We start from the raw sequence: 21536 nt of genomic DNA, 5'->3' as shown, positions 1-21536 counted from the left end.
TGCTTGCGCAAACTGAGATTCATCCCATTTGGCGGATTTTTCTTGTTGCTTTTCCAAACGTTAGCTTGCAATAATAAGAGAAGGTGGCAGCAGCAAGCACGTACATGGTCAGTCTTTCCAGAAAGAATGTATTCAAGAGCAGTGTCAACATTGCCATCCGATACCTAAAAAGTGGTCAATCAGTATAAGAATAACAGCTCGTTGTCCCAATTGCCTCATACCTTCAGTGCGGTCTCAACAAACTTTCGGTCGAACCCCATGTCCGTGAGTTGCTGCACTTTGACCAAATCCATTTTTCTTTTTTGAAATCACCTGCTTGCTCAAGAGCTATGTTCACTTCGAAAGCTAGCAAAAAGCCGTCCGTTTGGTTATGCTTTGTTGGTGAATCGCCGTGATATTAGAGTTCGAGCCTGAGCCGCACTATGGCCGAATTAGGAAATGGAGACGAAGAGGCCGAAAAATCCAAATCCAAATCCAAATCGTTTTGCTTGCTGGCCTTTTGGGAATCTAATCACATCTGCAATCCTAACTTGTCATGACGACACGAAGAAGAAGATCCATTGCGGTTTACTGAATAGAACATTTTCCTTGGCTTTTTTCTTTGGGTTACTGGTTGCACTTGCAGCTCATTCACTGCGGATCAGCAAGGTGCATTAGCATCAACCTGGCGCTCAGTTGTGCTTGTGCCCGGCTCTGATGTCGTCTCAGTTATTTAAAGTCACCACGTCTGCCGGAAGTGCGTTGAGGTCGCCGGTGGTGTTGTCGCCGTCGTCATCAATGCACTCGGCTGCAGATCATCAGGTGCCATATCGGCAGCGGCTTTCATTGAAAGACTTGCCTCCAGATACGCCGACTTTGAATATTAGGTAAGTGATTTAATGAATCGGGTTAAATTGTAGATTTTAATATGATAGATGGTATTTTGCTACAGATGTACCGAAAAATAAGCCATTTGCTGATAAAGATTGGAAACCTCCAAAATCGCCATCAAAATTTGTTCCATTCTCTGCCAAAGATTCACGTGAGCTGGAAGCAATATATCAAAAATCGGATGACCCGATTAGTCCGGTTCCTGTGAATGAGGATCATTTATTTCAAGTTGATATTCAGAAGCGAGAGTTGTCACCAATCTATTGGAACGGGCCAAGTTATGATGTTCGTCGAGGTACTTGGTTTTATTCAGACAGTAACACTTTGAAGCCGTGTGATGAAAACCTGGCAAATCAGATCGAGGAAGGATATTTGAAAAAACAGCCGTTTAAAAAAATTGTTCCTGAAACTTCAACCACAGACTCAACCGTCACTCATGCCAAGCGGGTAAGAGTCGACACGCTTGTGACTGCCGAGACTGATGAACGTCACGATCGCAAAACTTCGTTTACAGAGTCCATCACTAGTGCATTGTATTTTAAATCTGGATCTTCACTTCCGGCACGGGCTACAAAACCCGAAACTAAATCTCGCTCGTCATCGACTAATCGATCGAGAGCGGACTCGGTTGACAATGGCAACCCAACAACACAAGCGGTACCGGATGTTAATACATGGCCTTTATATGGACCACATATGGGCAAATACGTTGTTTTTTCGAATGATGCGGCCATAGCGTGGATCATTTCTGATGATTTTTATGGAAAATTTTCGTCAACCATATATCAACGCTTGACTGCCGGAACAAACATGGGCGGCATAAAAATCGTTAGAGGATGGTCTAAAATAACAAAATCAACAACTTCCAAGAAAGAAAGAAGCCCGTCTTCAAGTGCGGTTCATTCAGATGCCGAAGAAGAACAAAGCATAAAATTTGAATCGATTACGTCAGACCCGACTGCGAAATTAGTTGATGCGATTAGATCGCATAAGCAGAAGGAGGCTCAAGAGACTGATGAAGCAAAAGATAATGAGGTGTTGAAAGAACAAATGGAAATGGATTATTATGCCGACAAAGATGAAGATCCTAATCGACCAATCGAACATTTGGTTCTTTGCGTACACGGAATTGGCCAGAAACTTGGGCAGCGTATGGAATCGGTCAACTTTGTGGGTGATATTAATACTTTAAGAAAAACAATGAAATCAGTGTATTCGAATTCTGCTGATCTTCCTGTTCTTAACGGTGAACCAGTAGGTGACGCGAAGTCGTTTAATTCAAGAGTTCAGGTCTTGCCCGTGTGCTGGAGGCATAATATTCATTTTGGACTGCAACGTGAAGACGGTGTGTCAAATAGGAAAGAACAAGATATTGGTGAAGTAGACGACAGTACTAGTACTGATAACGCTGAAGCTGATAATGACGTTGCCTCGTTGCAAGACATTACGGTTGATAGTGTTCCGGCATTGCGAGGCATCATCTCTGAAGTCTTGTTGGATATTTTGCTTTATTATCAGCCGAACTACCGAGAGAAGATCATGCGCAACGTAACGAATGAATGCAACAGAATTTATCATCTATTCTGCAAACATAATCCCTCATTTAATGGTCGGGTTAGTTTGATTGGACATTCTCTCGGAGCCGCAATCACGTTTGATATTCTTTGCCGTCAATCACATGATGCACAATCCGCTTCTCGAAACGTGCTTTCGCTTGATTTTAATGCAGATTCGTTTTTCGGATTAGGTAGTCCGGTGGGTTTGTTTCAGATGCTTAAGGGTAAAACAATTGCTCCCAGGAGCATATCAAAATCGGAAGATCAGCCTTTATCACCGTTACGATTTGATCTCGATGATCCGTTTGAATCCAAACGTCCAATTTCCGCCACGGTTTCTGTGCCCAAAGTTGAAGATGTCTATAATGTTTTTCATCCGGCGGATCCGATCGCGTACCGAATGGAACCGCTCGTGGTCAAACGCATGGCCGAATTAAAGCCTCAATCGATTCCGACCACTCGTCGCGGATTGAACAATCAAATTGCAAATTTGGCAGAATTAACGTCACGAGTTGCTCAAAGCGCATCAAACATGTGGAGTTCTATGGCATCCGGACTTGCCAGCACCATATTGAACAAATCATTGGGCTATGACTCTGATTCCACGGCAGCAGCTGCTGCTGGTTCGGGTACATCAATATCAACAAACGGAGTGACCAATGACGATTCCAAATTTCAACAGGATTTGGCAACAATCACGCATGAACATGAAACTAATGAAGTCGAAACGCTGTATTCCAAATTTCAAAAGGATAGTGTCAAGTTGAGCAAGGAAGCTGTCAAGTTGAGCAAGGAAGCTGAAACGTATAGCCGGTTGCAAAAGGACGATGCCATGATTCGAGGATTGAATTACACCGGACGAATAGATTTTGCCTTGGTAGAAGGATACATGGACATTACGATCTTGGCATCCATGGGATCACACTTGGGATACTTTAGAGATCCAGACGTGGCTAATTTTCTTATCGCACAATTATTAGCAAGGCCGTTGCCGAAGCGGATGAAGAGTGTGGGCAAGATTGAGGGCCAATTTCAATCTATGGTTGGTTAACAGCGTTCATTTTTTTTTTTTTTTTTTTGGTATAAATTACTTCTGATGTGTGTATATATATACGTTTTAACCTGGAAATTATTTTATTTGTATAATCAACACGGTCCGTCTAAATTGGTTCTGGTTCCAACTCGCCAGTGACAAGCTCCGGTGCCCGGTGTCCCAAATTTGCCACGCATTCCTTGTGCCAATCTGTAGGGCTCACCGATTTTACAAGGTCCCTGAACGCGCTCATCGTGCACAAGGTTTCATCCCCGTCAAGGTGCTTGCCCGCAGGCTTGCAAACTGGCAAGATCACTGGCTTGCCATTATATTTCACTCTGACGTATTCAGTTTTGAACTGGAAAATTTTGGCCAAACTTGCGGTCTCGAACTGTTCAAAAACAATATGCGAAGTAAAACCTATCCATTTCTTGTCCGTGAACACGCCCAATGTCGACAAGATCGTGCCGATGCTAGAATCATGAGCTGCATAAAGAGCGAGCTTGGGTATTTTTTTAACCACGTTTGGCTTGCCAGTTAATTCAGTAATTCCTGTGTCGTTGGAAGTCGTGACCGGATCGCCAACCGTCATGCGGTCCAAGACCTCTCCAAAAAACCGGCCCATGCCCAATTTTTGCAATTCGTTGTTTTGTTCATAGCCATTAAATTCGGATTCCAATGCAGCACGTCCAACCAAGTTAACCGCGTCCCTGTTTTCGAATGCTTTTGGTGTTTGAATGCCAGCTGCCGTGGCTGCGACGTATGAGTCAATGATACCCCATGCCTCATCCTTGGGTCCATCTACCGTGATTTGAGTCGTGGGAGATGATAATACTTGTCGTAGCGCTTCGCTGGGAGCAACCAGTTTTGGATCCCAAATATTTGCATAATGATCAACAAATTGTTGCCGCAATTCTTTTAACCGTGAGCAATTAAACGTGGTGGGATAAAGATTTTCTTCGAACGGGAACCTTTCAAAAATTTTCGGAAGTGCAAGAAAATTTGCAGGTGGGTAAACGCCAGCAAAAAGGTGTTGAAGTGTTTCTCGAGATCTGATTATGCTTGTGGTTCTTAAATAAAAATCGGCGGGGTCGGTAAAGTTGCGAGGAAGGAACGCTATTTTCGACAGTGAGTAAGCATAATCATGTGTTGACACACGTTTGCATCAATAATAACGTACCTAGTTTATCTACATATAACTGCCTTATTTGTTGCCCAAGCCTAAATCCGCTAAGTCTACCCAGGTCAGTTAATTCTCCTTCCAAGCTATACGATGGATTAGCACCCGGTTTTTGCAGGTTAACTCGTAAACGGACGTACCAGATGCCTTTCTTGTCTGCGTTCTCAAATAGTTTTGTTTTCTTTTTTTGAGCTGTGATATACGGAGTTTCAATCTCTCGTTCGTATTCAAACGTGCCGACCTCTCTTTTGACGGCATCGATCACGCCAACCCTTGATGATCTAGATGAGTTGCAAAGAGGCCAAAATATTGGGAACCCCCATCGTTCCCATTGCTTGATGTTTCTGTGGTTATAAATCGCAGTTCGCTCGCCTAAATTAAGAAGATTAGGTGCCTGGCTGTTTGGTTTTTTTTTTTTTTTTTCAAAATATACACATACCATGTCGAAAAAGGATCTGTACTTGTTTAAGTTTGAGTGTGTCGGGATATTGCAGGTCAATGCCATCGTAAATCAGAGGTGCACCCATTGTGGTGTCGATTTGTTGATTAAAGTGGCACTGTCGCTATCAATATGATTTTTTGAATATTGTCAACCTATTCATACAGGTGTTCTAGTATCTTTTGTTGAACTGGCATCGATTGTATGTCCGTTTGACCGCTGATAATGTTAAATTGATCTTGATTCAGGGGTCTAAATCGGTGACATTATAGCCCACTTACTTAATGCTTCAGCACACAGCAACAACTACAAAGAACATACAGCTAACTATATGATCATTGCAACAATACAAGCAATTGTGCCGTCAGCAAAGGTTTAATATATTTTCTAATTTGTGCGTCTGATTAATATTGAACCGCGGCGAGGAACTTGTATCTTCAAACTGATACGGCAAAAAAAAAAAAAATAAAATAAAAAATAAATAAAGGAGATACATTTAGATTAATGTCATTTTCTCGGTCGTTGTTTACTCGTGCTTCACAGGTAACAAATTTGCAAAAATTGGCAATTCAGTCTTCACAGGTCATAATCCAATTTAAGAGAATGTCTTCAGTCAACGCTGTCGCGGCTGCTCCTGACTTTGCGGCATCTGCCACTCCGAATGAGGACAAAATCAGATGGAAAATTAACAACGATCTAAATCCGGCCTATTTTAAGCTTTACAATGATTCGCATAAGCATGCTCACCACAAGCCAATGGTTGGCACTTCAAGCAGCGAGACGCATTTCAGGTATCAATAAAAAAAAAGGTGGTTTCATAGATACTGTTTGCTAATCTGGGATTAGACTTGAAATTGTATCAGAAGCATTTGATGGCAAACGGTTACCTGCCAGACATCGGCAGGTTTACGATATGTTCAGGGAAGAAATGAGCGCCGAAGGTGGCATACACGCTCTTCAATTGCTCACGCTGACCCCCAAGGAATACGAAAACCGTCAAAACAGGGCATAGACAAATATATGAATAAAAGTTTAAACTATATACACTGATTTTGTCAATTTAAGGAAGCATATCTTGAGTTGAATACGATTTACAATCTCTTTTGATTCCGATGTGACGTATTTCGTTAATCAATCAGGACTGCTATCGCTCGTCGAACACGCTTTAAATAAGCAGCTTAAAGAAAAATAATGATAAACACTAGCCTGATCTATAAAATCAATAAAATGACGTAGCAATAAATAACAACTACTGAACCGCCATTTCAGCCCAAAAATATTCATCTTACCGAGCGACAGCATAACGTCAGCGCTAGAACTAATAACACAATGTTTCATTGCCTTATGTGCCAAGCTGCCATCCGGTAAGAAGTATGTTTTTTTTTCCAAGGTGAACGTGTAAATCATTTTGGCATCGCGTTGTGGAGTCATCGTGCGGGAAAAGAGATCATAATATTCGCATGGCTGCCAGATTTGAAAATACAAAACCAGATAAATTTCAGAAAGAGTGAATATAAAAGTTGAATCACATGCTTCCGGAAACAGAAGACAAGAGACAACAATTATAAGGGATGGCAACTGTATAATCTAAAATCCTCAGTTGACACAATACACTTGGAACAAATGTATATTATATATCTTTAAGGTACAAACCCCCTCGTAGCTGATATTTAATTCGGCGAAATCAAATTAAAAATTCAAGGTTTTTTTTTTTTTGGTACACTTATTGACCTACGAAGAGGACAAGACTTACCGTGACATAAATAAAAAGGATTCCGGGATGCAACAAGCTCGACAGGTGGCCAATATGGCACTGCGACGGCCTATTGGAGTGAGATGGGCGGTGCGGGGGCCAACAATCGGGTTGAGAACGCAAGGTTTAAGCACCAGTGAGTTGATTTTGGCTATGTATATATATATTTTTTAAAAAACGGCAAATTGTTAATACCAGATAGCTATTGTCTTTGATGACAAAAATATCCAGCAACAGTCTCAGGATTATCAAGGTGAAATAGTGGCAGAGGAAAACAATGACAAGGCGGACGACGGCGGCGTGCCATGGTACTTGCGAGAAGCAGTCAAGGCAGCGCCGGCGGAGTTGACAGCACATCGGGAACACAACCTCCCGGACCTGCCAATAGATTCAACAGAGGAATTAGCCGATGTGGTTGGGTTTTTGGCTAAAGACCTGGGATTGCTTGAATTAGACGTGATTGATCTGCGAGGCCGCAACACGGCGTTGGGTGCGGACGCCATCATGGTTGTCGGCTCGGCTCGCAGCGAGCGGCACGTGGCCCGCGCGGCAGAGGAATTGCGCGTGTACCTGAAAAAAACGCACCGGGCCAAGGTCAGCGTGGAAGGCCTGGTTACGAAGGAGCGGCTGCGCGTGCGCGAGCGGCGCGTGCGCAAGAAGTTGTCCCGGTATACTGGTGACGTGTCTGCGTACGAACGCACGTTGAGGCAGCGGCAGGCATTTGCGGACGACCAGGCACATTGGGCATTAGTGATCGCACGATCTCGTGGATTGTACGTGCATGTCGTGACGGCGGACAAGCGATGGGAACTCGACCTGGAAGGGTTATGGCGGCATGAGATGGTGCAATTGGCAGACAACATTGCCGCCGCTTCCGAAGTCGACCTGGTTGCTGCCAGGAGTAGATCAAAGAAGACAACAGCATCAACAGCAACAAAGACGACTCCGACGACGAATGAGGTTGACGGCCAATATATACTGCGCTTGCCGAATGAGGATTCGGAAGAGTATCGCACGTACGCGCAAGCATCGGCCACGGCAAGCGAGTTCCGTGAGCGTGATGATGGCAGTGAACAGCAGGCCCTGCGGGAGAAGTTTTTCTACGCTGCACCACGACGGGCGCCACCGGGCACGCGCGCTTATCATACAGCTAGAGTGGAGTACTTGGTGAGCGACATGGATGGCATTGATCATGTTGACGTAGCTTTAGAGCAACATGACCAGGGTGAAACAGTTTACGAGACAGTTGCACAAGAATTAGATCAAAAGCGAAAAACGGAGCAAGAATCATTACAATCACAAGAAATAGACATGTTTGCATACATGGCGGATGCGGAGCGGTGGTTGGAGCAGCTTGAGACCGACACGGTCGTGCCTGCCGACAGCGACGACATGGCTGAATTGCTAATTATCTTGCAAGCGGCCGTGAAAGTGGGAGACTACGATATTGCCGGACGACTGAGCAGGCATTTTCCTTCAGGCCAATCACTTACTGAAGCGGGCGACGATGCTCATAGTTTGCACATGCAGGCGTTTACGAATTACCTTTTGATCCAGAGCGCGTACGAGGACGTGAGCGAGCTTGTGCAAGCTGGGCACGAGTTTTTTGCCAGCTTCACCATGGCAATCCCATCCGGCCAATTAAAACCGGTACATTGGCGGCGACGGTTAGAATTCTTGCAGGTGGCTCACACGGCGAACCCGAATGCCGTGCCGATGCAGGACCTGGAGGCAACCGCCGTGCAACAGGCCAACAATGGCGTGCCTGTGACTACTTCCGACGTGTTACTGCTGCTGCGCACGGCAGCTTCAACCCGGCAATACGGACCGCATGGGTTCAGCCAGCGGTACGCCGCGATCGCGCGCATCCTGCGTGCGGTCGAGCAACCGGCCCGGTTTGATCCTGCCCAGCACGAGGCCGCGATGAGCGAGATTTTGGTGCGCGCCGGCACGGTTGACTTTGAGATTGCTGATCATGATGAGGACGTCGTGGTTGCAACTGACGCACAAGTTGCAGTGCTTCCGCGCGACACGCGGGTCTTGAAAGCCATCAGGCAGGCGTGCGAAAAAAATGTCGCGGTCACGCCCGGGTTCGTGGCCCAGGTGCTTTTGTCCGCGGCAGGTGCTCACGACTGGACCCAGTTTTGGTTGGTGTGGAATAGCCTGGGTGTTCACGGTATTGCCAGGCAGCCATGGCTAAACGCCGTGGCAATCCAGGCAGTGGCCCGGTCGGGCAATGCCGTGCAGGTCGACCGTGTGGCGGATGCGGTCAAGTACAGCTTGTGATGGAGCAAACGGAGGTTTCATGGACGTGGCATGTTTGGAATTACTTGAATCATGGGGGACATGTTGTATTATCAATGGAGTTTTGTATTTTTTTTTTGCTACTTGAAGAACACCGTATTAGTCGTTGGCGACATGCGCGACACGCTCGACATTCGGGCCACGTTAAAGCCACGAGCCCCTTATCCGGCTGACATCACGTCGGGTGAGTCCGCCGCCGAGAATTCCGCCATTTGGATAAATTGAAATTCACCAAAACAAAAGGGAAAGAAAAAAAAAATAAAAAAATAAAAAAAATTAATAATAAATCACAACAACCATCGCCAGCTACACGGCCAGGGCAGATAGCGACCGAACGGCAACAACGGCAACAACAAAAAAAAAAAAAAATAGTAGATAATCGTTTAACGACGGGGTTTGAAACCGCATGTTGCTGACGATGGACTCAATGGATGCCCGCGACGCCGCCCAATCCTCGTCGTCCTTTGCTTATTCGCCGGCGGCGGCGCCATCGTCGCAGGCTAATGACTTGGCTTTCGACGGTCATGCGGACGACGGCCATCATCATAACCACCATCATAATCAGCAGCAACTGCCACAACCACTTTCGTCGGCATCATCAACTGCATCGTCACAGCAGCAGGTGCAGCAATCACAATCATCGCAGCAGCAATCATCACAACAAATACAACGGCATTCAACACCTCAGCAGCAGCAGCAGCAAACACAGCAACATCAACGACAATCTCAGCAGGCAGCATTGCACTACGGGTATGACGCGTCCCGAGACCAGCTACTGGCGCGTCAGTATCAACCATATCTGACCCGACCGGTCAGTCAGAATGGCCAGCAGTCTGTTGCGGTATACCCTGATCCTCGGTACGTGACGACAGATCACGCCGCGGCTGCGGCCGCTGCGGCCGCAATTGCCAACGGCAGAGTGCAACAACCGCAACCTTTGACCAGTGCAGCAGCATCAGCAGGCGTATACCAAGCAGACCCGAACGCGGCCGCGGCAGCGTTAGCTGGATATCAGCAATATGCGCCGCCAGTCTCGGCTGGGTCGTGGCGGGCAGAATGGTACCCGCCTGTGTCCAACGCGTTCGCGACCGGCAGCGGCCAAAACGGTAGTGGTGGTGGTGGTGCCGGTCAATCGATGGGCACGTTGTCAGACATGGTTGCGCCGCAGCATGTCGGCGTTGATCATCATCAGTTGCTCTTGCAACAACAGCAGAAGCAACAGCAGCAGCAATTCCAAGCCCTTGAACAGCAACAACTACAAATCCAACAGCAACAGCAGCAACAGCAGCAACAGCAGCAACAGCAAAATCGTATTCGCAGGGCTGGCATTGGCGGACGAGCCGGTTCGGATTTTGCTGGCAACACGGTGTACTCCTTTGTGCCATTGCCCGGTTCGGCCCAGCAAAAACGGCCACGACGGCGCTACGAAGAGATTGAACGCATCTACAACTGCAGATGGCAAGGTTGTGACAAGGCATACGGCACGCTCAATCACCTGAACGCGCACGTGACAATGCATGGGCATGGGATCAAGCGCACGCCGGAAGAATTTAAGGAGACCAGAAAAGAATGGAAGGCGCGCAAGAAAGCGGAGGAAGAAATGCGGAAGAAGAAGGCTGTTGCTGAGGCGGAGGCCAACGCGGCCGGAGCGGTGACCGGAATCGGATCGCCTGCGGGCTCGACGGCCACGAACCTGAGCAATGCTAGCAGCAGTATCGACAGCACGAGCCATCACTACGACGGTTCGAACACGACCGGTACTCCGACGACCACCACGGTCAACCATCATGGCGGCCATATTAACAATCAGCACCTGCATTTGCACGCCAACAACAATAACGCCAACAACGACGTTGTTGGTAGTCAAGCTCACAATCATGCCGAAACCGCCGGCGGCGGCGGCGAAGACAATGACGGCGACACGCTCACGTCGTCGATTGACCAGGTCGTGCAACATCATCAGATCTCGAACCCGGTTAATCATAATCATCACCATCATCATAATCACCACATCCCCATCCAACTGCGGGACACGGCTCAGTACGCGTATGATGCATATGGCCAGTACCAATAGAAGCTTTTTAGAACCTCGTTCGTGCATGATTGCATATAGACTGGCGAAGAACCAACGCCAATTGGGATAATTTTTTTTTTTGTTGCTTTTGGTTTTGACGTTTTGAATTGTAATTGTCATTGTCATTATTATTACTACTACTACTACTACTATTGTTATGGTTTTTGATTATTTTTTTTTTTTTGGGAGTGATTTAGTGTAAAAATCTTAATGTATACTAGTTTTCTTTATTAAGCAGCACGTGGGGGGGTGGGGGTGTTCCGAAGCCAAGTTAAGGTTTAATTGCCTTGCCAAGCGGCTTGTTTTCCGAACCCTGCGACATGCGACATGCGACATGCGGCGGCGGTGCACAGTCATTGCTTACTTCATCATATACTCATGTTTGCACATCTCAACTAGAATTTATTTTCATTACTTATTATGTACAGACGATGGGAGAGGGGAATGCATGACCCGTGATTCCTGGGTTTTGATTTGGCGTGTCAAAACAACCAACCGCCAAACCGACGCTTGCCATCAGGCTTGATCCCAAACCGGCTCGCCTTGGTCGCAAACAGCGATGGGAGATGCCGGCGGCCCAGTTTGACCAATCCGGGCGTGATTGCGATTGCGATCGGCAACCGAATAAATATCAGGCTCTTGTGAATGCCATAGGCAATCGCAGCCTCGGTCAGGAGTGAGCCCTTGCGGACTTCGTTGCTGCTCGTCGTGCTGGTGCTGGTGCTGGTGCTGGTGTTGTTGCGTTCATCATCGTGGCCGCCGTCATTGCTGGCCACCGTCGTGCCAAGCACTCGTGCGCGGACAAAATCCCAAGCCTGCCTGCCGTATTCGGCCACGGCATGTTCAAACTCGCCAATCTTTTCCTGCCCGGCACCGTGAACGACCGCGAAGCAGATCGGGTAATCCAGCACGGACAAGCCCAGGTACACGTACAACACCGGCCAGCCATATTTTTTGGCCAGTCGTTTAAAATATCCATCATTTGACGAGGCACTGCCGGTGCCAGAAGATTGCGTCGAATTCACCCGCCTCTGCACCTGCATCCGCGCCGTCCGCCTCGTCATCATCATCGTCGCCGTCGTCGTTGTCGGCAACCGAGGTAAGGTTCTGCTAATGGCTCTTAATCCATTCATTATTGAATAATAAACACAATGAAAATGATAACAAATCAATTATAAACCCACACCCATTCACGTCCGCAATCTTTCGCGTTTCCTTCAAAAACCGGAAAATGTAATTTTTATTTAAACTCATGAGTCACGTGAACGCATTCAAACCAACCATCGGCCCGGGTTACCCGGATGCCGTGTTTTGGGCAAATCAACTTGTGCCCCACAAAAATTGTAAGCAATTATCAGTCGTCCTCGGGCTCTCGTTCTTTTTTTTTTTTTTTTTTTTTTTTTTTTTTCATAACCCTTTCTGACTTTGTCATCTCACACGTAAATGTCCGAGTCTGCGGCTGCTCAGTCGTCGCTAGGCGGCAGCCGGACGACCGAACAAGGCCCGCCGCGGCTGGTGGATGACGATCCGAGCGGTCCTGGCGGTCATGGCATTAATGATAGCAATATCACGACCGCGGCAAGCATGTTAACCAAGACCAGTCGGTCGTCTTCTTTGTATACGACTCAATCGAAAGAATATATTATAAAATCAGGCATTGCTGGCGGCATTGCTGGATGTGCGGTATGCATTTCAATCTTGTGTTCAGTATTAAATGATTAAATTTTTTTTTTTTTTTTTTTTTTGGGAACGATAGGCCAAATCATTAATTGCACCACTTGATCGGGTCAAGATTTTGTTTCAAACCTCATCACCAGATTTTGCCAAATATTCTGGCACAAGGTTGGGACTTTGGCATGCCGCGGGCAAGATCTATCGTGCTGACGGCGTGCTGGGATTGTTTCAAGGCCATTCGGCCACGTTGCTACGAATTTTTCCTTACGCGGCCATCAAGTTTGTCGTGTATGAACAGATCAGGTCTGTTTTGATCCCCAATGCTGATTATGAAACAAACTTGCGCCGGGCCCTGTCCGGTTCATTGGCAGGCGTCACGTCAGTTTTTTTCACATACCCGCTTGAACTCGTGCGCGTGCGGTTGGCGTATCAGACCAGGCCATCATCCTCCCCAGCTGCGACCGGGTCGAGCAGCGCGCGGCCAAGTTTTGTTCGCACGTGCAAGCAAATCTTCCTCGAAGGCGCTGCTGCAGGCGGCGGCGCCGGCTTGCATAATTTCTACCGCGGCTTTTCGCCCACCGTGCTCGGCATGCTGCCATATGCTGGCGTGTCGTTTTGGACGCACGACACGATTCATGACGTTTTCCGTTCAGACCTGTTGGCTGGTTACGCCGTGCCGGGCCATTGTTCGTCATCCGATGGCGCCACGGACAGGCGCGTGCCGTTGGCCGTGTGGGCGCAACTAACTGCCGGCGGATTGGCCGGCATGGCATCACAAACTGCAAGTTACCCATTGGAAGTTATTCGCAGGCGCATGCAAGTTGGCATGAGCAAACCTGAGTTTGCCACGATTTGGTCGACCGCAAGCACGATCTTGAACCAGCGCGGCATCCGCGGTTTCTTTGTCGGATTATCGATCGGATATTTGAAAGTTATACCCATGGTGTCTTGCTCCTTTTTGGTCTACGAGAGAATGAAGATTGTTCTTGGCATTTAGCATTTTTTCTTTGTTTTTCCTTTTTTTCACCTCTGGCATGTCATGTTTCTACACATGTTTTTTTTTTTATCTTTTATGTAGGCGTTCATAATGGGATTGAAGTTTATGCGGTAATTGTAGACAAAGTCTTGTGCGGCTCCAATTAATGGTTCGTAAAAACGTGGAAAAATTCCAGGTCCATGAGAATTGGACGGTTGCGCGTGACCGGAATGACGGTATCAATTCAGGAATTTTTCCATCAGGCTTCTAAGCAAGTGCGGACTGGTTTTGCTGGCTTATCATTATCAACAACAAAAAGCCGGATCTTGGTCGTGACGGGGAATGAATCTGCTGGTATGGTTTGTTCAAGGTATACAAGTTAAAAATTTAGCTAATTGATGATTATTATGCATGGTTTGGTTGCAGATTTGGATTCGTTCACGTCAGCGTTAGTGTTTGCATACATCACGTCCACAATTAGGCATGCGCCCTGGCTGTCGTCATCGCCATGGGCATACGACGCCGTGATCCCGGTGTTTAACGTGACCGACAGGCAGGATCTCAAGTTGCGGCCCGAATTGTCCTACTTGTTGTCGACCGTGCACGTTCCGGTTGACCGTGTCATCACCACGACCGAATTTGTGACCGCGGTCGCTCAAGCACGGGCTAGCCGGACCGGCACGCACCACGTCACGGTCGACGCCGTCGTGGTCGATCACAACAACTTGACCGCGTCCGCGCCGGCATTGGCGGCATTGATTGAGAATAATCAGCACGATAGCAATGATGGCAATGTCGTGGCCGTGATTGATCATCATGACGACGAGGGCAAGTACCTGACCGCCACGCCGCGACTGATCAGGCCGGCCGGAAGTTGCACGTCGTTAGTGGTGAATTATTTTGCCGAGTTTTTCCGCATTGCTGATCATGATGACGCGGCGGTGAAAAATGACGTGGCAAGGTTGGCGCTGGGGCCGGTGTTGGTTGATACCGCGAACTTGACCAGCAGGACCACGGACGATGACACTTTCGCAGCGCAATTATTGACCACCGCGATCACTGCGGGTACGACTAATGCCACCACGATCGTGACCACGACGACAAAAACAGGGTTGGAAAATGATGAGTTTTTCCAAAACCTTGCGTCTGCCAAGCGAGACGTTGCATCGTTCACGCTGGACGACATCTTGCGAAAAGATTACAAGCAATTCACAAGTTCGTCATCATCGCCATCATTCACGGTCGGCATTTCGTCAAGCGTGAAATCACTCGATTGGATCTTGGCCAAGTTCTCCGGACCCGAATTCGTGCGGGCCGTGCTGGCGTTTGCTCACGCGCGCGGGCTTGATGCCGTATTATTTATGGACTCTTTTCATGATGATGATGATGATGAGTTTAAACGCGAACTTGTAGTTATCACAGTTTCAGCCAAGGTTTCGAACCGGATCGACCGATTTGTTGCCACGGCCAAGCATGATTTGCAACTACTGCCTTACGAACCAAAACGGCATGATAATCACGACAGTGATGAACCGCAACCGGTTGCAATCTCGTATTGGAAGCAACAAAATATCAAGGCTAGTAGAAAGCAGGTGGCGCCGTTGCTTCGCAAATTCTTAGAATGAATTCATAGTACGTAACAAATCTATCCTTGCATAGAGAGGGATTTTAGAACGCGAACAAGGCAGGGAATTGTTTTTTATATGAGTTGAAGAATCTAGTTACTATATAACAAATAATAGAAATGATAAAAAAAATGCCATGCCCTATAAAGATTAAGGATAAAAAAAAAATAAACATAATACATATAAACAAACATAAAATGAACATCTCGTAATAATTAAAATTCGTAAAGTTCATGAAAAAAGGGAACCATTTGCTTTGGGAACATTAAAATCTGATCCGTACATTGTCCATCGTTTAGATTTTGCTGGTGACGCGCCATCACTGTTGTTTTTGTTTTTGTTTTTGTTTTTGTTTTTGTCGTCGTCGTCGTCGTCTGCGGTGGTCAGGGTAGGCAGCGACGGCGCAACCGCGTCATCCTCTGATGACTCAAAATCAATTAACGACGTAGTGTTTGCACCATTAACCGAGGCTTGTAACACGCTGTAACCTTCATACCAGGACCTACCGTTCTCATTATCGGTACCGTTCTTTTCATCGTAATTGACAGATGAGTGATGATGATGGTGACGATGTTGCCGGGCAGGCCGGCGCTGCGGCGAGCCACGGAATTCGAGTGATTCGCGAGACTCGGCCCCAGTTGGCGCCGGCGACGCCACGCGGACCGGCGTGTTCATGAAACTAGACATGTGCCTGACCGGCGGCGAATCTTGGTGGTCATCCGTGAAATCACTGGCTGCGCTGCTAAGTTGCGAGCCCTGAGTAAACGTCCGGCTGCGCCGCTGCCGCTCATCAACCAGATTTTTGTGCTCAGCCACTGAGCCGTTGGCCGTGCTGTTTGATGTCAAGTCTTCGCCGATGGCCGCATGCTTTAGATCCTCATAGAAAGTCCAAAAATGATTGTTTAAGCCTTCGGCAAGCTTGCGGCCCATGTGAATCACGTCATCGGACCGGATCGGCTTCACGCCCGGCACGTATTCATATTCAAACTCGTCATCATCACCGATAAAATCCACGCCGGCTGTAGCAGCAGCTGTTACTGGCGATGATAATGTTGTCGTGAAGGCATTTGATGATGCAGGTGTGGTAGTGGTGGTCGAAGGCGTCGTAGTGGCAGACGCATCCGTATCGAGTGATGACGTGCGCGGGGCAAAACTTCTACCTGACGGTGCGGTCTGCGGCGGGCTTGGGAACGGGAACGAACGCAGGCTGAATTCACGTCGCGGTTCTACGGATGCCGGTTTTGCTATTAATGATGAAGAACCCAGCGAACTTGTTATGGCTGGCGCAAACTTGTTGTTGTTGTTATTATTGAAAGTGGTGGTAGTAATTGTATCGTTGGGAAACGAAGTGGAGGCAGGTTCAAGATTAACGGACAGTGATTTGGTCCGTTCCAAGCTTAGCCGCTTGATTGCGTTCTGCGCAGACGCGGTCACGGATTGCAATTGTGACGACCGCCGTCGGGTTCTGTCTTCATGAGCAGTCCAATGCTTGCGCAACGTGGCCAATTCAGTTTCGGCTTTTGCCAATTCGCTCTTGAGTTCCAACACGCGACGTTCTTTTGTGGCCAGTTGGGTTAAAAATTCATCGCTGGATGGTAATGATGAAGCAGATGATGAAAACGCGGCGTCACGCGAGGATATAAGTACCGGCTGCGCGATTGAGTCATTGCGTGTTGTGCCATTGTCGTAACCGCCAGGGGTCGTGCTTAAAGTCGAGGTACTGGACGTGGTCGAAGAGACTGAATGATGATGACGAGATTGTGAAGATTGCGGGCCATTAATTTTTGGAATCGCAACCGAAAGCCGGAATGATTTTGCGCGCCGATGATTCGAGGACGACGACGAAGCAGAAGATAATGGGGTTGATGATGACGCGTGCTCGTTTGTGAGATTACTATTTTGATCATAACCATGATTGAGATTGTGATTGTGGTATTGTGGTGGTTGTGGTTGTGGTTGTTGATGTGGCTGATCTGGAGACGTTACCTGATCAACAAGTTTGAGTTGGTATATGCGGTTGCCGGACGTGGCCCGCGCCCTGGCAGACGAGTCCATCACCGGCCGTCTTCTGGGTGACCGTTTGGTGAACACGCGGGTGACGCGCAAGTCAGATGACTGATAGTAGTAGTTATAGCTCTGTCTGGAAGTTCCTGATGATGACGCGGCCAAGCAGCAGTAAACGTTGTCCTTATCGTTGCTGTTGTTGTTGATATTGCTAGTGCCAGTGCTGTTGTTGCCTGTAGTCGTTGTTGACCCAGCACGAAAGTAAACGTAAGTTAAGAAAATTAATGCCGGAAGTACAGGTACGGCGATCGAAAGTGCCGAGGCGAGCAAGGGCGAACCAGCACCCGGACGCGACAACGGCGATGACAACAGCGACGTGGTTTCGAAACGTAAATCAATTTCACAAACGAAAAAAAAAAGAAGCGAGCTCGGTTCGAGGAAACAAGTCACAAAAACAAAAAAAAAACCAACCCCGGTTAAATTGAATTTTCTTTTTGTTTTTGATTTTCCAAATTGGAGCCGGAAAAAGGAGGCAGAAACGAGCAAACGAACGAGCGAAGGGTTGGGATGGAGAAGGTCGAACGACGACGATATTTTGGTTGGCTGGAATGTGGAATCTAAACGTTAATTAAGCACTGCTCTGTCATGCATTATGTAATTGCACATTACAGCATAGTCGCAGCGACGTTGTTACGGTTGTGCGGGAATTTTGCGTCCGAGGCAGGTTTTTATACAAAACCGAATTGGTTTTTTTTTTTTTTTTTTTCTCTTTTCGGTTGTTTACAAAATTTGCATTTTGAATCATTAAAAAAAAACACACACAATGTCTTCTGAACAAACTTTCATTGCCATTAAGGTAACTTTCAATTGAAATATGTGAATTATTTAAGGCTAATGGAATTTTTTTTTTTTTTTTTTAAAAGCCTGATGGTGTCCAGCGTGGCCTTGTTGCTCCCATCATTTCTCGCTTCGAGCAGAAGGGGTACGTAAAAATCAGAATTAAGAACGAGATATTGCAAAAAAAAAGAAATGCAAGGACTGACAATACATGTGGACGTGATTGAACAGATACAAGCTTGTTGGAATCAAGCTCACCAGCCCTTCTGAGGAACTTCTTAAGGAGCATTACGCTGATTTGACTGCCAAGCCATTCTTCCCAGGGTAAAGTTCAACTTGCAATTTTGACAGCATGTTAAATTTTTTTTTTTTTTTGGCTAACATTTTTGATTCGTCAGTCTTCTTAACTGTACGTGCAATGTCAAGTAGGAAATACTCCTCGGCAAATTGCTACAACTTGCAATTGGGAATTAGAACTGATTTGAACGTGTGATTTGTAGACATGCGCTCCGGCCCGGTTCTCGCCATGGTTTGGGAGGGCAAGGACGCCGTCAAGACCGGTCGTGGTAAGACAATATTCATATTCATATTCATACGCGCAACCTGGAACTAATTTTTTAAAAAAAAAAGTTCTTCTCGGTGCCACCAACCCTAACGCTGCTGGACCTGGCACGATCCGTGGCGACTATGCCATCGATGTTGGCCGCAACGTTGCCCATGGTTCCGACTCGGTCGAGAACGCAAAGAAGGAGATTGGCCTTTGGTTTAAGAAGGACGAAGTTGTGGCTTACACGCCCACCGTGTTCAAGTGGATCTACGTAAGTTTTCCTTGATTGCTTGAATAGCATGCTCTTGGGCATTCGCTGACCAGATTTTCAGGAGTAAATTGCCTCGCCGGATGGTTTGAGTGTAAACAGTACTAACAGTACGTAATAATACAATATCATTCATTATACAGTAATTATAATAGCACCAGTACCCAAAGTATTGCAAACCCTGTCGTGACATAAGCTATTATGTCATTGGTGCGATGACGACAGCGTCGAGGAAGCAAAACTTTATTTGTTTAGTGGTCCCCACCGAAGCACAAATTTCGTTTAGTGCACAACGTTCCAATCGCTCCCTCGAAACCCGGATAGCAACGCGTGGGTTTTTTTTTTTTTTTTGCAATTCTTTTCACGTCGTCTTCAGACACTGGTTTTTTTTTGTGTTTTCGTTTTTGTGGTTCATTGTTGTTTATTTTACGGCGTTTTCGATTTTTTTTTTTTTGTTTGTTTGCGGTCAAAGTCATGGCGCAACCAGGCACCGGCAGCTCGGTGGTGGACAGAATCCGGGTGGCTGATGTTATCGACTGGAGCACGTTTGATCAAATTCTTGAAATGGATGATGATGAAGACGATCGGGAATTTAGCAAAAGCATTGTGTGGAATTTCTTTGAACAAGCTGAGAATACGTTTACGCAAATGGAATCTGCCATGTACGTTGTGGGTTCGATTGAAATTGAAGCTTTGGAAACCTTTTTTTTTTTTTTTTTTTTTTGGCTAACGAATTGCAACCTGCGAGGGAGAGGGGGGGAGCCATGATTTATATAGAAGTTCAAAGGATTTAAGTCAATTATCATCATTAGGTCATTTCTTGAAAGGATCATCAGCAGCATTGGGATTGAAAAAAGTTAAGGATTCATGTGAAAAAATTCAACATTTAGGTGCCGGCAAGGACGAAACCGGAATAAAAGATGTTCAAGATGATGAGTTATTATTAAGTCAGATTAAAATTATCTTGGACGTGGTTCGAAAAGATTATGCCGAGAGTGAAATTTTTTTGCAAAGTTTTTATGAACCGGCAGGGATTGAAAAATAGGAAATAAAAAAAAATGACAGAAAAAAAAAAAAAAAAGAAAAAAAATAGACAATTGGGTTTTGCCGAGCAAAAGACAATTAGTTGAACAGACGCAATGTACAACCGATATACATACATACATACATGCATGCATGCATACATATATATTATATATGTATATATGTAATACAGCCAACCTCATGGAGACAGTGTGCGGGCATCAATTTTTTATATTCCAGTCTGGTGATTTTATTTTTGGGAGTACTTTATATATAATGATTAATGTATTATTTATTTTATTTTCTATGAATGTAGCAGCATTTGACATACACGGCCCTTCATGGACAAAATGCTTGTAATGCATGATGGAAGGACTACGCTTGGTAATGTTAGCATGATTAATGTTCGCACGGTTTCATTCAATCGCTTATACACACAGATGCGAAACAACATTATCTGTGTGCCAAGCTTGTTATGCGTTTATATATATAGAGGGGTTTTTAAAAGTAAAAAAAAGTTCTTGATCATGATCATGACCGCACAGAGGTTGTCATTTTTTTTTTTTTTAAAAAAAATATGAGACAAGTTGTTATAATACATTTTGACACACACTAGCAAATATACATGTCATGCACTCTGATTTTTTTTTTAATTGTTGTGTATTTTTAAATTATCTAAGCGGTCTCACGAAGGCCGTCCTTCTTTTCCTTGAGGGCCTTGGCAGTTCCGTGAAGAGCGTGTCCTGCAAAAAAAAAAAAATGTTAAAACAACCCCATGCACGCCTACATATATACAGGAAAAAAAACATACTGTGGTTTCTTCTAAACTTGGGGTCGACACCCTTGAGAGATGGGTATCTCGAGGTCTTGGGCTTCTTAATTCCGTTCTATTGTGCCAATATGATTAGATTCTGAACGATTTGCAAGCGTTTCAAGATATGACTTGTATAGGTGATGATGATTGTAAATCTTTGTTTACTTACACGGTGAGCCTTCTTGTTCTGGTTGTGGTTTGTGTGATTCTTTGACTTGGACATTGTGAATGATGATCTGAACAAAGTAAATGGCTCAAAAACAAAACAGTTCCTGCCTGCGGTGATACCCAGACAAGAGCCGTTTCGATTTGCAGGCCAGAATTGTAATTAGAAACCGTAATTTTGCCACAAATGGGTGAAGTAACGTACCTGTCGCTCGATTCCTGTTCGTCCGATGAGTTCGAGGTGGGATTGGTTTCGAGAACCAAGAAGCACGTTGAAGCTGCGCACCAACTTCCTTGGGGGCGGCCGTCGTGATTTTGGCCTGCGCGTGACTGCGAAAGGCGAAAGAGGATGGCATGTAGGGCTCAGCCCTAAATAGACTTGCGAATGGTTTGA

At 46.2% G+C, this 21536-nt stretch overlaps 12 protein-coding genes across 12 annotated transcripts; 8 read left to right on the top strand and 4 right to left on the bottom strand.

The window, feature by feature from the left end:
• Positions 1-777: 777 nt before the first annotated feature.
• V1514DRAFT_343642 (DDHD domain-containing protein) lies at positions 778-3477 on the top strand (the record flags this gene model as incomplete). The annotated part of the gene is made up of 2 exons (XM_066929152.1): positions 778-866; positions 915-3477. The coding sequence occupies 2 exons, from the start codon at positions 778-780 to the stop codon at positions 3475-3477; spliced, it is 2652 nt and encodes an 883-aa protein (XP_066782411.1).
• Positions 3478-3531: 54 nt separating this feature from the next.
• On the bottom strand, positions 3532-5289 carry V1514DRAFT_111687 (histidine phosphatase superfamily). Its single transcript, XM_066924396.1, has 4 exons — positions 5079-5289; positions 4780-5011; positions 4640-4725; positions 3532-4575 (listed from the first exon to the last, which is right to left on the bottom strand). The coding sequence occupies exons 1-4, from the start codon at positions 5164-5166 to the stop codon at positions 3587-3589; spliced, it is 1395 nt and encodes a 464-aa protein (XP_066782410.1). The 5' UTR covers positions 5167-5289; the 3' UTR covers positions 3532-3586.
• A 41-nt stretch (positions 5290-5330) lies between these two features.
• V1514DRAFT_333542 (bola protein) lies at positions 5331-6287 on the top strand. The gene is made up of 2 exons (XM_066928062.1): positions 5331-5869; positions 5925-6287. The coding sequence occupies exons 1-2, from the start codon at positions 5583-5585 to the stop codon at positions 6088-6090; spliced, it is 453 nt and encodes a 150-aa protein (XP_066782409.1). The 5' UTR covers positions 5331-5582; the 3' UTR covers positions 6091-6287.
• A 494-nt stretch (positions 6288-6781) lies between these two features.
• On the top strand, positions 6782-9265 carry V1514DRAFT_353189 (uncharacterized protein). Its single transcript, XM_066929528.1, has 2 exons — positions 6782-6967; positions 7034-9265. Exons 1-2 carry the CDS (start codon positions 6859-6861, stop codon positions 9115-9117), a joined length of 2193 nt encoding a protein of 730 aa, XP_066782408.1. The 5' UTR covers positions 6782-6858; the 3' UTR covers positions 9118-9265.
• Positions 9266-9384: 119 nt separating this feature from the next.
• Positions 9385-11438, top strand: V1514DRAFT_333537 (uncharacterized protein). The gene has a single exon (XM_066928061.1). The coding sequence runs from the start codon at positions 9542-9544 to the stop codon at positions 11207-11209; it is 1668 nt and encodes a 555-aa protein (XP_066782407.1). The 5' UTR covers positions 9385-9541; the 3' UTR covers positions 11210-11438.
• A 151-nt stretch (positions 11439-11589) lies between these two features.
• V1514DRAFT_308965 (uncharacterized protein) lies at positions 11590-12489 on the bottom strand. The gene has a single exon (XM_066925732.1). It carries the CDS (start codon positions 12340-12342, stop codon positions 11692-11694), a length of 651 nt encoding a protein of 216 aa, XP_066782406.1. The 5' UTR covers positions 12343-12489; the 3' UTR covers positions 11590-11691.
• Positions 12490-12587: 98 nt separating this feature from the next.
• V1514DRAFT_333536 (mitochondrial carrier domain-containing protein) lies at positions 12588-14040 on the top strand. Its single transcript, XM_066928060.1, has 2 exons — positions 12588-12892; positions 12966-14040. The coding sequence occupies exons 1-2, from the start codon at positions 12653-12655 to the stop codon at positions 13878-13880; spliced, it is 1155 nt and encodes a 384-aa protein (XP_066782405.1). The 5' UTR covers positions 12588-12652; the 3' UTR covers positions 13881-14040.
• A 20-nt stretch (positions 14041-14060) lies between these two features.
• Positions 14061-15676, top strand: V1514DRAFT_333534 (uncharacterized protein; the record flags this gene model as incomplete). Its single annotated transcript, XM_066928059.1, has 2 exons — positions 14061-14213; positions 14286-15676. Coding segments are annotated over exons 1-2 (1318 nt in total), but the record flags the coding sequence as incomplete, so codon positions are not given.
• Positions 15677-15715: 39 nt separating this feature from the next.
• V1514DRAFT_282798 (uncharacterized protein) lies at positions 15716-17539 on the bottom strand (the record flags this gene model as incomplete). The annotated part of the gene is made up of 2 exons (XM_066925109.1): positions 15716-16691; positions 16776-17539. The coding sequence occupies 2 exons, from the start codon at positions 17537-17539 to the stop codon at positions 15716-15718; spliced, it is 1740 nt and encodes a 579-aa protein (XP_066782403.1).
• Positions 17540-18271: 732 nt separating this feature from the next.
• On the top strand, positions 18272-19283 carry V1514DRAFT_333527 (nucleoside diphosphate kinase). The gene is made up of 7 exons (XM_066928058.1): positions 18272-18344; positions 18412-18470; positions 18557-18649; positions 18724-18734; positions 18826-18891; positions 18956-19143; positions 19205-19283. The coding sequence occupies exons 1-7, from the start codon at positions 18312-18314 to the stop codon at positions 19208-19210; spliced, it is 456 nt and encodes a 151-aa protein (XP_066782402.1). The 5' UTR covers positions 18272-18311; the 3' UTR covers positions 19211-19283.
• Positions 19284-19426: 143 nt separating this feature from the next.
• Positions 19427-20465, top strand: V1514DRAFT_333524 (signal transduction histidine kinase). Its single transcript, XM_066928057.1, has 2 exons — positions 19427-19802; positions 19918-20465. Exons 1-2 carry the CDS (start codon positions 19615-19617, stop codon positions 20183-20185), a joined length of 456 nt encoding a protein of 151 aa, XP_066782401.1. The 5' UTR covers positions 19427-19614; the 3' UTR covers positions 20186-20465.
• Positions 20444-21439, bottom strand: V1514DRAFT_333515 (60S ribosomal protein eL29). The gene is made up of 4 exons (XM_066928056.1): positions 21348-21439; positions 21147-21213; positions 20975-21050; positions 20444-20906 (listed from the first exon to the last, which is right to left on the bottom strand). The coding sequence occupies exons 2-4, from the start codon at positions 21198-21200 to the stop codon at positions 20839-20841; spliced, it is 198 nt and encodes a 65-aa protein (XP_066782400.1). The 5' UTR covers positions 21201-21213; positions 21348-21439; the 3' UTR covers positions 20444-20838.
• Between the last annotated feature and the right edge of the window lie 97 nt (positions 21440-21536).

The sequence above is a fragment of the Lipomyces japonicus genome (genome assembly GCF_038497905.1).
Source record: "Lipomyces japonicus strain CBS 7319 unplaced genomic scaffold V1514scaffold_29, whole genome shotgun sequence".
NCBI classification, from domain to species: domain Eukaryota; kingdom Fungi; phylum Ascomycota; class Lipomycetes; order Lipomycetales; family Lipomycetaceae; genus Lipomyces; species Lipomyces japonicus.
This window is presented reverse-complemented; position numbering and strand designations above follow the sequence as displayed.